The following is a 12,228-nucleotide window of genomic DNA, read 5'->3' as shown; positions in this document are numbered from 1 at the left end:
AGGCCAGACCAAATGAGTCATGGTGGATAGCGAAGAGCGGTGGTATTTACTTTAGTAATCACTCCGAATATAATAGTCAAGCACAGAAGAAATATGATTGGCAAAATCAATCGGGAATAAGAGTTTTGTGATATTTTGGCAATGTATGTATGTATTTGAGACTATTGCCTATGAAATAATCATAATTTGAGCTATACTTCTCTCTCTTTCAATCGTATTTGTAATTCAACACTGTGCCGGTCTTGTCTTGTTTTGTTTTGGTTACCACTTAATAATCGGTTATTCCATTTTTGGTGGACTAAATCATTTCAAAATGGGATTATTGGTTCATTTAGACGACAATTGATCGGTTAATCAAACTCCTAATATAACTCCTTTGTGGAAAACTGCGATTATAATAGAACAAAGTACATTTAGGTGCATATTCGGATTAACAATGCATATATTTTATATAAAAGATAAATAGGAAAAATAGTTAAAAGTATTATTATTAACGAAAAATAAGAATCGTCAAAAAATTATAAACTAATTTTAATAGAAAGATCAAAATAGAAAAATATAACTATTTTTCTTGGACAAATGTAGTGTAAGAATGCACGAGCAAACATAGTTGCTTAACTAAGAGATCAACTTTATCTCGTTGTGAGTTTTTTCTTTTGTCCTCTGTAACACGTCAAATAGCAGTATTATGTAACTGCATCCTGAGATTTAATTTTTCCCATTAATTCTATTTTCATTTCTCTTAACGTAGTATTAAACATAGATTAATTTGCTATAGTAACATATGTATTTATTAACTAATTTGTGCAACGTAACACGTGTGTTTTTTATACTGTAAGCCTTTGCAAACATATGTGAGGCATTTATATCATGTCATTTCGTTTGTAATTTTAGATGAAATGGTTATATCTATCATCAATTCGACACGTCATGTTTCATTAATATATGTAAGTTTCGTGTATATGAATTAATTTCATATATCCTTCATCTTGTGAATACCTCTATATATATGAAACAGCAATAACATACATTTGTGTAAAAGACTAATGGCTTCTCCAAAATTGATCATTGTGTTCGCTTTCTTGCTTGCCACTCTAGGTTCTTTCTCTGTATATTTATCTCTCTATTTATCTATCTGTTTCATGCATAACTTGACTCTTTTATTTTTTTACGATTGACAGAGTTAGCAAAAGGTGTGGGACTAACGTGCCAGAAGGTCGAGGATTGCTACGATCAATTGAAATGTCTCACATTTGAAACTGAAATATTGGCATGTGATAATGGGGAGTGCGTTTGTATCAAACAAAGCTTGATTGAAGCCGATGCCCCGGACACCCTCCCCCAGCAAGACGATGGCTTTCCAACGTGCCAGATAGACAAGGACTGCGAGCTTCTCGTAGCATGTATCGATGCCACAATCAGGTGCTTTGAAGGAAGGTGCCGTTGCATCAAGGATGAAAGCATTTGAGGAGTCATTTGATGATGGATCGAGGAGAAGAAATCATTTTTACGTATATTTTGCTAATAATTGAGTATAAGTTAGTATCAAACGTAGCTAATAAAATGAATAAACCTTTGAATGGATAGTTTATGTCAGTCTCTCTTTATAATCATAATTATTCACACAAAACAAACAAAAAATTACTTGAAATGTTTCTTATTTGTTTATAATGAAATCTAACGAATTCATATATTTAAATAACTATAAAATTCATTTAAATAGCATGATCAAAGTCCGATTTATAAAGTAAGTAAATAAAATCAACATAAAGAAATTGATCAATAAAAGTACTACAAGTAGGATTATGTAAAGATGACAACCCTATGTAAAGATGACAACCCTTTTTAAAGATGACAACCATTTTTAAAGTAACATAAAAGTAATTAAAATTAACATAAAGAAATTGATCTATAAAAGAACTAAAAGTAAATAGGAAAAAATGTAACCACGGAGTGAGTTAGAGCATAAGAATGTACTACGGAGTACTTCTCAAGTTTTTTTTACCCAGAAAATCATGATTTTTACTATTAGGTTTTGTAACAAAATTATATGCAGATAACTCATAACTTAGTACTCCGTATGCGAATATGTTTCAGATATGCATATATAATCACTAATAACGATTGATAACTATTTAAAAATTTTGACATAGGGTATCCGATTAAAATAGTTGACACTCTTAGTTAGTCTTAAAATTCTAAATATTAAATATAATGCTGTTAAGCTTTTTCTGTCTCTCTTCTTCTTTGATCTCTCTACATATTTTAGCCGGCCGAGATCTACCCACTTTCATTTAAGTCTTGTCTGACACTTAGGGTCTGTTTGGTACATGAAATTTCAAATTAAATTTGAATTTCATGGAATTGAATTTGAAGAAATTGAATAATAATTCAACTCGAAATCATTTGTTCGGTTGTCAAAATGATAAAATTGATATGAAAGTGTGTGTAATATGTGTTTGTATGTGTAGTATGTGAAGATGCTCAATTTTACTAACTACTTAGAATTTCAATTATCTATTTCTGACGTGAAATTCAAATTATGGAATTGGAAGAAATTAGAATTGTAATTCAATTCCAAATGTAAATATTTTGTGGCACCAAATATTGATTTTGGAATTGAAAACTCCAATTCGAATTCCGCAGACCTAGTTACTTGATATCGAAGGAATAGTATGTCTTACAATCTTGATGTAAATTGGTTAAATTCGTATCGGTATGCTAGAGTGAGTTTATGATAATCATGGAATAAATTAGCTGTGTGAGCAAACTCCGACAAAGGCACAAAGATCAACAAGGTCACAAAAGGCGAAGAAGTTTGTAGTTTTATCGCAACATCAGTAGTTGAGACAGCATCTCGGGTTACTCTATCGGATCGCCCACGGTCTCTTATCGGTATTTCATTGTCTATTCTGTGGTGTACATTGTCGAAACCAAAGTTCCAAAGTCATTGCCACAAAGAATGCTTGGAACCAATGGTATTGGTGGAAAGATGAGACTCCCAAAAGAGTTTTGGGGTCTTAGTCACAAAGCAATAATGTTCAAATCAAATACAAAATCATGACATTATAGTGCAATATAGGCAAGTTGAATAGTATTTGGTATTAGTAAGAGTAATAAACAGGGATAGGATTAAGAGATTCAGCTGAGTTACACTTACATACATGCCTACTTAATAAGTACTTACACCATTTAAAACACAAAGCTACTACTAACTAAACCATAGTTAATGTTAATCCTCCTCACTTTGCTCTTCACATCTCAGGCTCAGCAGTGTTTGACTCTGCTTCTTCATCTTCATTGATTTCCTACAGATGAAAACAGATGTTGAGCAACTCACATTTTCATCAAATTGAGGAACAAAAAAAGTAACCTGAGGTGGTTCTTCCTTTTCATTCTCCACACTTTTCATTTTCCCCTTCTCAATGGGAACAATCTGCATAAATCAAAATTCACTCAAATTCGCCTTCTAAATTAAGCCCCAAAATCAAAATCAGAGTGACTAGTACCGGAGCGTAGCGGAATTGGCGGCGCTTGGGCGGGTCATCGGCGGCGGATAGGGGGGTCCAGCGGCAGAGACGGAGGGGCGGCGCGTCGTTGCGCTTGCCGGATTTGGAAACGGTGGCGGCGGGGGAGGTGACCCACTGCTTCCTCCACTTCCTGACGCGGCCGGTGAAGACCGGCGGCGAGGGGCCGGAGGCGTAGCGGGAGGAGGCGCGGCTCTGTCTGGACCCCACGGCTTCCATGGAGGGGTGTCGTGGCAGATGGGGAAGACACGAGAGAGCTTCTCTTTACTTCGGTTTAGTACTAGGTATTGGTAATGCCAACACTAATTAATTCACGTTTCCCCAATTTTTAGATTCTCCTTTCCTTTTCCACCTTTGCTTTGGAACCGTTGGATGCATCTTTCAGATAATTTTTTTGTCATTTCTCGCACGAGTCACACCGACTCACACTCACACCCCCCCCATTTTATTCGGATATGGATCCCGTGTTGTGGCTTCAAGCACAAAAGGGGCTGCTGTTACACATAATAATTTTTTTAAATTAAAAAAATTACTCTCTCCGTCCCACGTTTGGAGTCACTTATTGTTATAGCTCGAATTTTAAAAAAAAGTTGAAGTGTGTAATAAATGAAGTGAGCTGGTGGAGTGTGTAATAAATGAAGTGAGATGGTGGAGTTGGTTGAAGGTGGTTCCCTTTTGACTTTTGATTTTTGTTTTGATTTATTTTAATGTCGATAATGACATTTTTATGTAATTTTGATGAAGAATGGAGTAAAATTGTATGACCAAATATGGAAAATTCTAAAAATGACTCTTAAACTGGGACGAACTTTTATGGTAAAAAGTGACTCTTAATCTGGGACGGAGGGAGTAATATATTATACTCCATCCGTCCACGATTAAGAGTCTCATTTCTAAATGGCGCGGGTTTAAGAAATGTTAGGAAAAGTGGGTGGAAGAAAGTTAGTGGAATATGGGTCTCACTTGTATATATTAGTTTTAAATGATACGTGAGTGAAATGAGTTAGTGGAATGTGGGGTCTCTTTACCATTTATGGTAATTATGAACCGAGACTCTTATTCGTTGACGGACAAAAATAGAAAAACGGAACTATTATTCGTGGACGGAGGGAGTATATTATTATAATTTATTATTACATATGTAACCGCAGCCCTTGTTGTGCTTGGAGTCACAGCAGGAGATCCAAACTCATTTTATTCATTGTCTCGTCTTTTCTTTCTCAAATTAAATATAGTAACCAATAACTCTTAAATTCTCATCTTAAATTCTCATGATAATTAAATATTGAATATCATCTTAACTAGAATATAAAGAGAATTAGAAAAGGATATTCTTTTTATTAGTATGTAATTATTATTATTATTATAAAAATCATAATGTATATTGACTAAAAAAATTCAAAAAGAAAACATTTATTTTTGGTAGTAATAATTTTATTTGGTGATGTTGTATATATTAAATGACGATGTTTTATAACGCAAAGAAATAGATATGTCTATTTTTATAAAAAGTCTATCAACTTTGTAACCTTAACAATTTAGCAATGTAAATTTGAATTTTGAGTTAGGCTTAGACCATCTCCAATTATACACCAAAAGTTATTTTTGGTGAAGATAAGATCTCCAACCATATATTAAATCCAAACTCATTTTTAAATTTTTCAATGGAATAACACCATATCAGGTGTTACTGGGAAATTTTTGTGACAAATACTCCAAAATGGTGTAAATGGTTAGAGTAAAACTACTTTTTTGGCATAACATATACTCAAAAATTGATTTGAGTTTAGCGTAAATGATTATAGAGATGACCTTAAAAGCGTGGGCAGAGCCAACATATGTTAAAATGGGGTAAATGCACCTCCTCAAATCATTAGTAACATGCCTCATCTGTCCCATTGGAGATGACTCATTTTTCTTTTTTATTTGTCCTAATCAAGATGACTCATTACTATAAATGAAAGCACTTTTATATTTACTTTATTTCATCTTTCTCAGGAGTACTTTATCCTCTCCACTTAACACAAAAATAAAATTGCATAAATTCTCGCTGTCCAAGAAATGAGTCATCTTTCTTGAAACAGAGGGAGTACTATTTTTTCCCCCAATTTTACAAATTTTTAAAATTTCTTTATATTTGTTCTTCTCACATTCTCAAATTTTCTTTGCATATAATTTTGCTCTCCATTCATTTATATTCCTGGGTCAGCCCTTACTTAAACGCATTATTGTTCCATTCAAAATTTTAAGCTTTAATTTTTTAAACTTCAAACAAAGCAAAAGAAACCAAGAGTACAATATCAAAAATTACGAAGAAAAAAATATAGAAAGAAGAAGGGAAATAAAAAGAAACGACGTCGCATTTTGTTAGATTAAAATATCTTATCCTGTTTATCTATCTTTCCATTGTATTGCAGCCTGAAGAAGAAGAAGAAGGTGGTGCTGCAATAACAAAGATGGAGTCTTTCTGTGCTACCACTGTCCAAACCTTCTTCCATCTCAAGCCCTCTTCTTCCTTTTCTCCTCCTTCTTATTCCGCTGTTTCTTTCCTCAAATCCCACTTCAAGCAATCACCACTAACTCATTCTTCCCGCCAATTCTCCCGAAGAACAAATTCCACCCCATTTGTAGCGTCGGCCGCCCCCGCCACTGCTGACGGCGCCGTTTCCGACAAGCTCCCCGCCGACCTCATTGTTACAGAAACCCCCGAACCCAACTCAAGAGTCAGTTTTCTTTTTCCCATGATCATCTCTCCACGTTTATTCCCTCTTTAGTACTAATTGAATTTCTTGTTCTGAAACATCTTTACGGATACTTGACACCACAATAAGTCAATTTTTGTTTGTGGCAGTTATTAGCAGTCCACAATTCTGATTCTCATATGTCTGCAGGTAAAGTTGAGTGTTGAGGTTCCCGCAGAGGTATGTGAGGATTGTTACAGAAGAGTCATGAGGGAGTTCACCAAACAAGCAAAGGTAGTAACTTGGACTTCTTAGCTTTTGATGCTTTGTCTTTATGGGAATATTCATATATTAGCCTAATTCAAGAACAGAATTTCACAAGGTTGTGTGAGGGTTGATTTATATCTATTTGATGTTAGCATCTGTTGGATTTGTTTTGTTTGGAGAATACTAGGAATTCTGTCAACTAATCATATTTGAGGTTTCTAGTTTTCTTTATTCTCTGGATGTTCAAGAAAGTATCTACAAACAATGGTGATGAGTCTCCAGATGTTCAAGAAATTATTGAGATTAGATTGATTTTTTTGGTGTTCACCTTTCATCAGAGATCACTCTCTCACTTGCCAATGTGCTAACTATCTTTTAGTACATCCCCTTGCAATTTTTCTATCTATTCAGCTGTATTGACCAGAGGATTTGAATAATGTTTGTTCTATCGTTGCAGATCCCAGGGTTTCGTCCAGGGAAGAATGTCCCAGAAAGTATACTTATTAGTTATATTGGGAAGGAGACTGTTAAAGGAGCCACAATAGAATCTATCTTAAAGAGAACACTTCCGCATGCCTTGTCTTCAGTGAGATTCATTTAATAGTTTCTAAAAATTGCTTCCCTTAAGATAAATTGTGATTATATTGATATGCGACTGGGATATCTTGTAAACTTGTTTATCGGTTCTTTTATGCACGTAACAATTGCTCATTTTAAGAAATTAAAATGAAGTAAATGTTGTCACAGCATTTGATATGATAGATTCAAATAAGACTGTTCTGTTACTATTTTTTTTTATCATACTTATAAAATACTGCAGGTTTAGTGTATTTGTTAACCATTTTTAATTCCTTTTATTTTGTAGGTAAGCGGAAAAGCCTTGGAAGATTCAATCCGCATTTCAACTAAATTTTCGGAGATGGAGAGTTCGTTTTCGTCAATGAAATCTCTGAGGTACATTAGCTATTTCAAGAAAAAAATCTCCTCACAATTGATGCATCAAAACAATGAGTTATGCTTGGCAAGTAGTATGTAAATACTATGTACTGAGATATCAGAGATTCTGACCTCTTGACCTTTACTTTGTTTTTTGGCAAGTAGTGATGATGGGAGTGGATCTCATTTTATGAGTTTTGCCTTGACCTTATAGTGCGTATGTGTAAAATATGAAATGATGTTCCTGGTACTAGGATATTTCATATATACCATGCATTTATGACATAATTCACCTAAAGATTGCTAATACACTATTATAAAAGTTATCATCTTAACACTCACAGCTGGAGTTCATGCTTCCGAACTTGTGGTCAGATATGATATATTTGTTGATGTTGCTCCTGAACTCATATGGAATCCTGAAGATGGATACAAGAATTTAAAGGTTGTTGTTGAGATTGATAAGGAGATAGATGCTCAGACTGCAGCTGAACAAGAACTACGGCGCCGTCACAAGGCTCTCGGTGCTTTAAAAATCGTAGTTGACAGAGGACTTCAGGTAAATTCAAAACAATATAGTTGCAATTCATTTCAAGATTTTGTGAAACATAAATTTCTTTTGTAAGATTTGAGGTTCCTGGAAAATGCAGTGTCTTGTGTTAAACTCCTGTAGTAGTAATTTTTTTGAATGTCTATCTTAGATCATGATCTTTTGCTACCACTGTGCTGAATTTTTCTTTCATTTCTTACGTAACTGAACATGCTAAACTTCTTTTTCACGTTCATCTAATACTTTTTGTTGCAAGTTTAGTTTTTATGTTCCTTATTTACAGTGATTATTCTGTTGATCGCATGAAGCTGACATAAGCAGTTGCTTCTGTTGTTAGTCTTGTAATTTGGTTCTTTCTCATTCGATGAAGTTATTTATAAGCTGAAAACCTGTTCAGCTAGGTGATGTTGCAATTCTTGACATATCAGCTGCGACGATTGAGCAAGATGAATCAACTGGTAAAAGTATACCATCTGCTGAGAGCAAAGGTTTGTTTCAATTTCTTTCTGTCATTCTTTATATTGAGACTCACAAACATATTCCTACGCATATTTTTCATCGTTGGTTTTTTGTTTCTTGAAGTGCTTATGCGGAAACTGCAGAATTTTGATTTACAATAGAATAGGGGATTGACAGATGAGAGTGAAAACATGAGCTTTCTGGTTTGATATTTATTCTTTTCTGTTTAGGTTGACACCAAATGTCTATCCTTCTGAGAGAGTAGACTGTAGATTGTATAGATTTTTGCAAAAAAGTGAATGCATCTTCATAAATGTGAAAGAGTTTTGTGAAGTTTAAATAAGTGGATGTTTGATTCGGCAGTTCCATGTATACATTGAGTTATGAAATTAGTTTTACATTCAATATTTAACATATTCCCTTATAGGTACTTACTATGATGATTATGGAAGTCATTCCTACCTCAAATCCATTAAAGGTTTATTATATTATTTTGCAATTTTATTTTTTCAGGATTTCGGTTTGACACTGAAGACGAAGATAAAGTCCTTCCAGATTTTATGAATTCAATTGTTGGAATAAAACGTGGCGAAACTAAGATATTCCCTTATACCTTCCCTGATACATGGGAACAAGAAGATCTCCGTGGTGTCCGCGCTCTGTTCACAGTTAGTTCTTTCATCATCACGCGCATGATGCACACTTGCTCGTATCTTTTTATACAGATTCCTGTCAGTTTGACTGTATTATCATTTTTCTTATTGCGCTTCATAACTCAGTCCAAACATAAAACATGTAGATATTATTGTTCTACTTTACATTGTTTAGCAGACTGAGTGAACATAAAACATGTAGTTCTTGACTAGAATTGATTTTCAAAAGTCATATATCAATGTGAAGCCGTGTAGATATTATTGTTCTACTTTACATAGTTCACATTTCCAATCCATATTTCTGGATAAATATATCAAGAGGTGTTTTGTGGTCGAAACATTTCATAGTTCGTAAGATGTGAACTGCACGTACAAATTTTCAATGAATATAATCTTTCATGTACGGAAATGGTATGTACGAAGTGATTCCCTAACCTTAATCTTTCATTACTTGTTCTTTTTAAGGTGGAATGCAAGGAATTGTTCTTCAGAGATCTGCCCGAATTGAATGACGCAACTGCTGAAAAGATTCTGGCAGGTTGCTCCACCATTGAGGAGGCAAGTTGTTGCACCAAACTTTTGCACATATAGCGAATTACAATTGGTATGTTTATCTGCACGGGACACACGACTTGAGATTTAATGTTGATTGTATCTTGATTTTATGCAGGTTAAGGAAACATTGTTGCAAAAGTTTCTTGAGCTGGAGCAAACAGCTAAAGAGCAAGCTGCAGACAATGCAATTTTGGATCAGTTACACAAAGTAATCTCTCTTTTTCTGTAAAAATAAATAAATAAATAAATAAAAAATCATGTGGTTATCGAGCTGATATACGACCAGTTCATGTCCTCGTTACTAAAGACTGCTCATCTTATCCTTGCTCATGCATTTGAACTGATACTGATGCATTCTTTGATTCGATTCAGATGGTTGAAGTCGATATTCCTCCATCTTTGTTTGAGGAACAAGGAAGGCAGCTTTATGGAGCACAACTTCTGCAAATTCAGGTTAGGCTTGCTGGAAATCTAACTGGTTATTTAGAACATCAGCAGTTTTCCGTTGAAAAAGTACTCACTAGATCGATTATTTACTTTTTCAGGCTAATATGAAACTCAATGAAAAACAACTGGAAGCCCTATCAAGTCCCAAGGCAGTGAAGGATTTCCTCGAAAACCAGAGAGAAAATATAACGAATATTATCAAGCAGAATCTAGCTGTTGGTGACATATTCAAACGCGAAAACTTGCAGGTATCGTAAAAATTTCCTCTTTCTTGAACCTATTTTATGCGGTTATCTATGTAGTTGTGATAAACTTGGTGGCACATTGAGAAATCGAACATGGATGAAGTTCTCGTGAATCATATTAGTGTAGGGGGTGTTAGCCTATGTTTATCGCAGACATGGTGGGGTTTTCATATTAAAAAACAGCAGAGTGTATATATACATACATTCGACTCCAAATTTCGTTCAGTTCAGTTTAAATCCCTCCCGTGTGTCACGAGCTGTTTTGAATGTGGTTATTGTGATTTGGTGTGATGCAGATAGTAACAGACGAGATAGTGAAGGAGGTTGAGAATTCGATCGATGAGTTTAAACGCCACAACCAAGAGTACGATGAGGAACGAGTCCGGGAACAGGTTACTATAACTATGTTATTCATTTTCTGCAATCTGTAATCAGAAAAAATAAACCTTGAAATCAAAAGCTTCTCATCCTGAAAAGAAGAGTGATGTTTTGTTGGTCAGGTACAAGAGGTGCTTGAGGGAGCAAAAGTACTAGAATGGCTGAAAGAGCGTGCAGACATCCAGTTCATAAACAAGTAAGAGAGCCAGAGACGGTCACACCCGATTTTGAAGGGAGAGGTATGAGATATATCAAGGTTTACACCCTTCCATTTCTCAGGTTTAGTATAGATTTGCACATTCTTTTTCGACGATTGGACATGTTCTTGAGCTTTTTTGGATCCATTTTAGCAATAATATAATGAAAATCAATTCTAGTTGTGTTTCATTTGCTTTGAGTTCGTTCCTACTCATAATATAATGAACTAAGGATCAAACAGTAATAGCTAGGCAGCTTATAAAGTTGGAATCTGTTTAAAGTTTGATTCACTTTGAATAGCCTTGAGAGATTTCTTGTAGTTAAATCTATTGAACTCGTTTCGAACCAATAATTCGACCGTATTAGACCGCGTGCGTCTTGACCATCGCGTGGGGCGTGCATGACAAGAGCCTGACTGAGCCGAATTTTTAAAAATATAAAACAACTAAATTCGACCGTATTTTATAGTAATTTTTTGCAATTTAACATCGGCGTGCTCACTTTCTCATATTTTATTTCTATCAATTTGGGCCCGTCAAGATTTGAGCCACAATTGGCCACATATCTCATATGTTCCCTCTTGTTTAGTATATTAGAATTGGCCCAAGAATTGATCCAAATATTATGGAGTATAAAATAAAGACTTTGACTTAATAGAATTATAGATTGACAAATTTATCCCTTTAAGTGGAAATGTGGAAAGGTGAAAAAGTGAAAATGTGGGATAAATGTAAAAAACCAAATCCATTTCTTGGTGCACTTTTCAATGCACACCCAAATCTTACCTATTTTGCAAGATTGAATGAAAATCGTTAATTATAACTATAATTTTAAATATGTAGCAAATTGAGTGTGACGTTGATTGATTGTATGCGACACCTAGCATCGATTTAGACATGTTGGCAGTCCGATCACATTATCCCTTCGCTGCATCTCAATCATTTTTATGTTTAACCAATTAATTTTAAAAGAATATTTGTTGGGACAAGACTAGTACACAGATTAAATCCTAAATAAATTTGGTTTACATCAAAAATATTTTAAAACTTGAATTATTAGTATTAATAAAACATTCAAATTATTAATATTGTTCTAAAAATATAGTCATTACTGTAACTATGTAATTTCAGCATTTCATTTTAGTACTATTATTTAGATTTGCAGCCAATCTTAGATTTTTGGCAAATACTACTAAAATTAACTTGCTATAGTATTTAATTACCAATATGCATATTGTGTTTTTAAAAGTTTATAAGTTTAAGAAATACTAAATTAATTTAGTAACTTGCTATTAAGAAATATTTTCATACTGCTTTTATTTGCTATTATAAA

At 34.2% G+C, this 12,228-nt stretch overlaps 2 protein-coding genes across 2 annotated transcripts; one reads left to right on the top strand and one right to left on the bottom strand.

Moving 5' to 3' along the window:
• Positions 1 to 3,081: 3,081 nt before the first annotated feature.
• Positions 3,082 to 3,837, bottom strand: LOC125223611. Its single transcript, XM_048126828.1, has 3 exons — positions 3,510 to 3,837; positions 3,374 to 3,436; positions 3,082 to 3,308 (listed from the first exon to the last, which is right to left on the bottom strand). The coding sequence occupies exons 1-3, from the start codon at positions 3,744 to 3,746 to the stop codon at positions 3,255 to 3,257; spliced, it is 354 nt and encodes a 117-aa protein (XP_047982785.1). The 5' UTR covers positions 3,747 to 3,837; the 3' UTR covers positions 3,082 to 3,254.
• A 2,092-nt stretch (positions 3,838 to 5,929) lies between these two features.
• On the top strand, positions 5,930 to 11,085 carry LOC125218441 (trigger factor-like protein TIG, Chloroplastic). The gene is made up of 13 exons (XM_048120110.1): positions 5,930 to 6,250; positions 6,419 to 6,502; positions 6,933 to 7,061; positions 7,341 to 7,429; positions 7,787 to 7,970; positions 8,359 to 8,449; positions 8,934 to 9,088; positions 9,539 to 9,631; positions 9,744 to 9,836; positions 10,001 to 10,081; positions 10,174 to 10,323; positions 10,617 to 10,712; positions 10,821 to 11,085. The coding sequence occupies exons 1-13, from the start codon at positions 5,984 to 5,986 to the stop codon at positions 10,896 to 10,898; spliced, it is 1,590 nt and encodes a 529-aa protein (XP_047976067.1). The 5' UTR covers positions 5,930 to 5,983; the 3' UTR covers positions 10,899 to 11,085.
• Positions 11,086 to 12,228: the final 1,143 nt, after the last annotated feature.

Source organism: Salvia hispanica, chromosome 4 (assembly GCF_023119035.1).
Source record: "Salvia hispanica cultivar TCC Black 2014 chromosome 4, UniMelb_Shisp_WGS_1.0, whole genome shotgun sequence".
NCBI classification, from domain to species: Eukaryota; Viridiplantae; Streptophyta; class Magnoliopsida; order Lamiales; family Lamiaceae; genus Salvia; species Salvia hispanica.
Note: the sequence above shows the minus strand (reverse complement) of the source record. Positions and strands in the feature narration are given on the sequence as shown.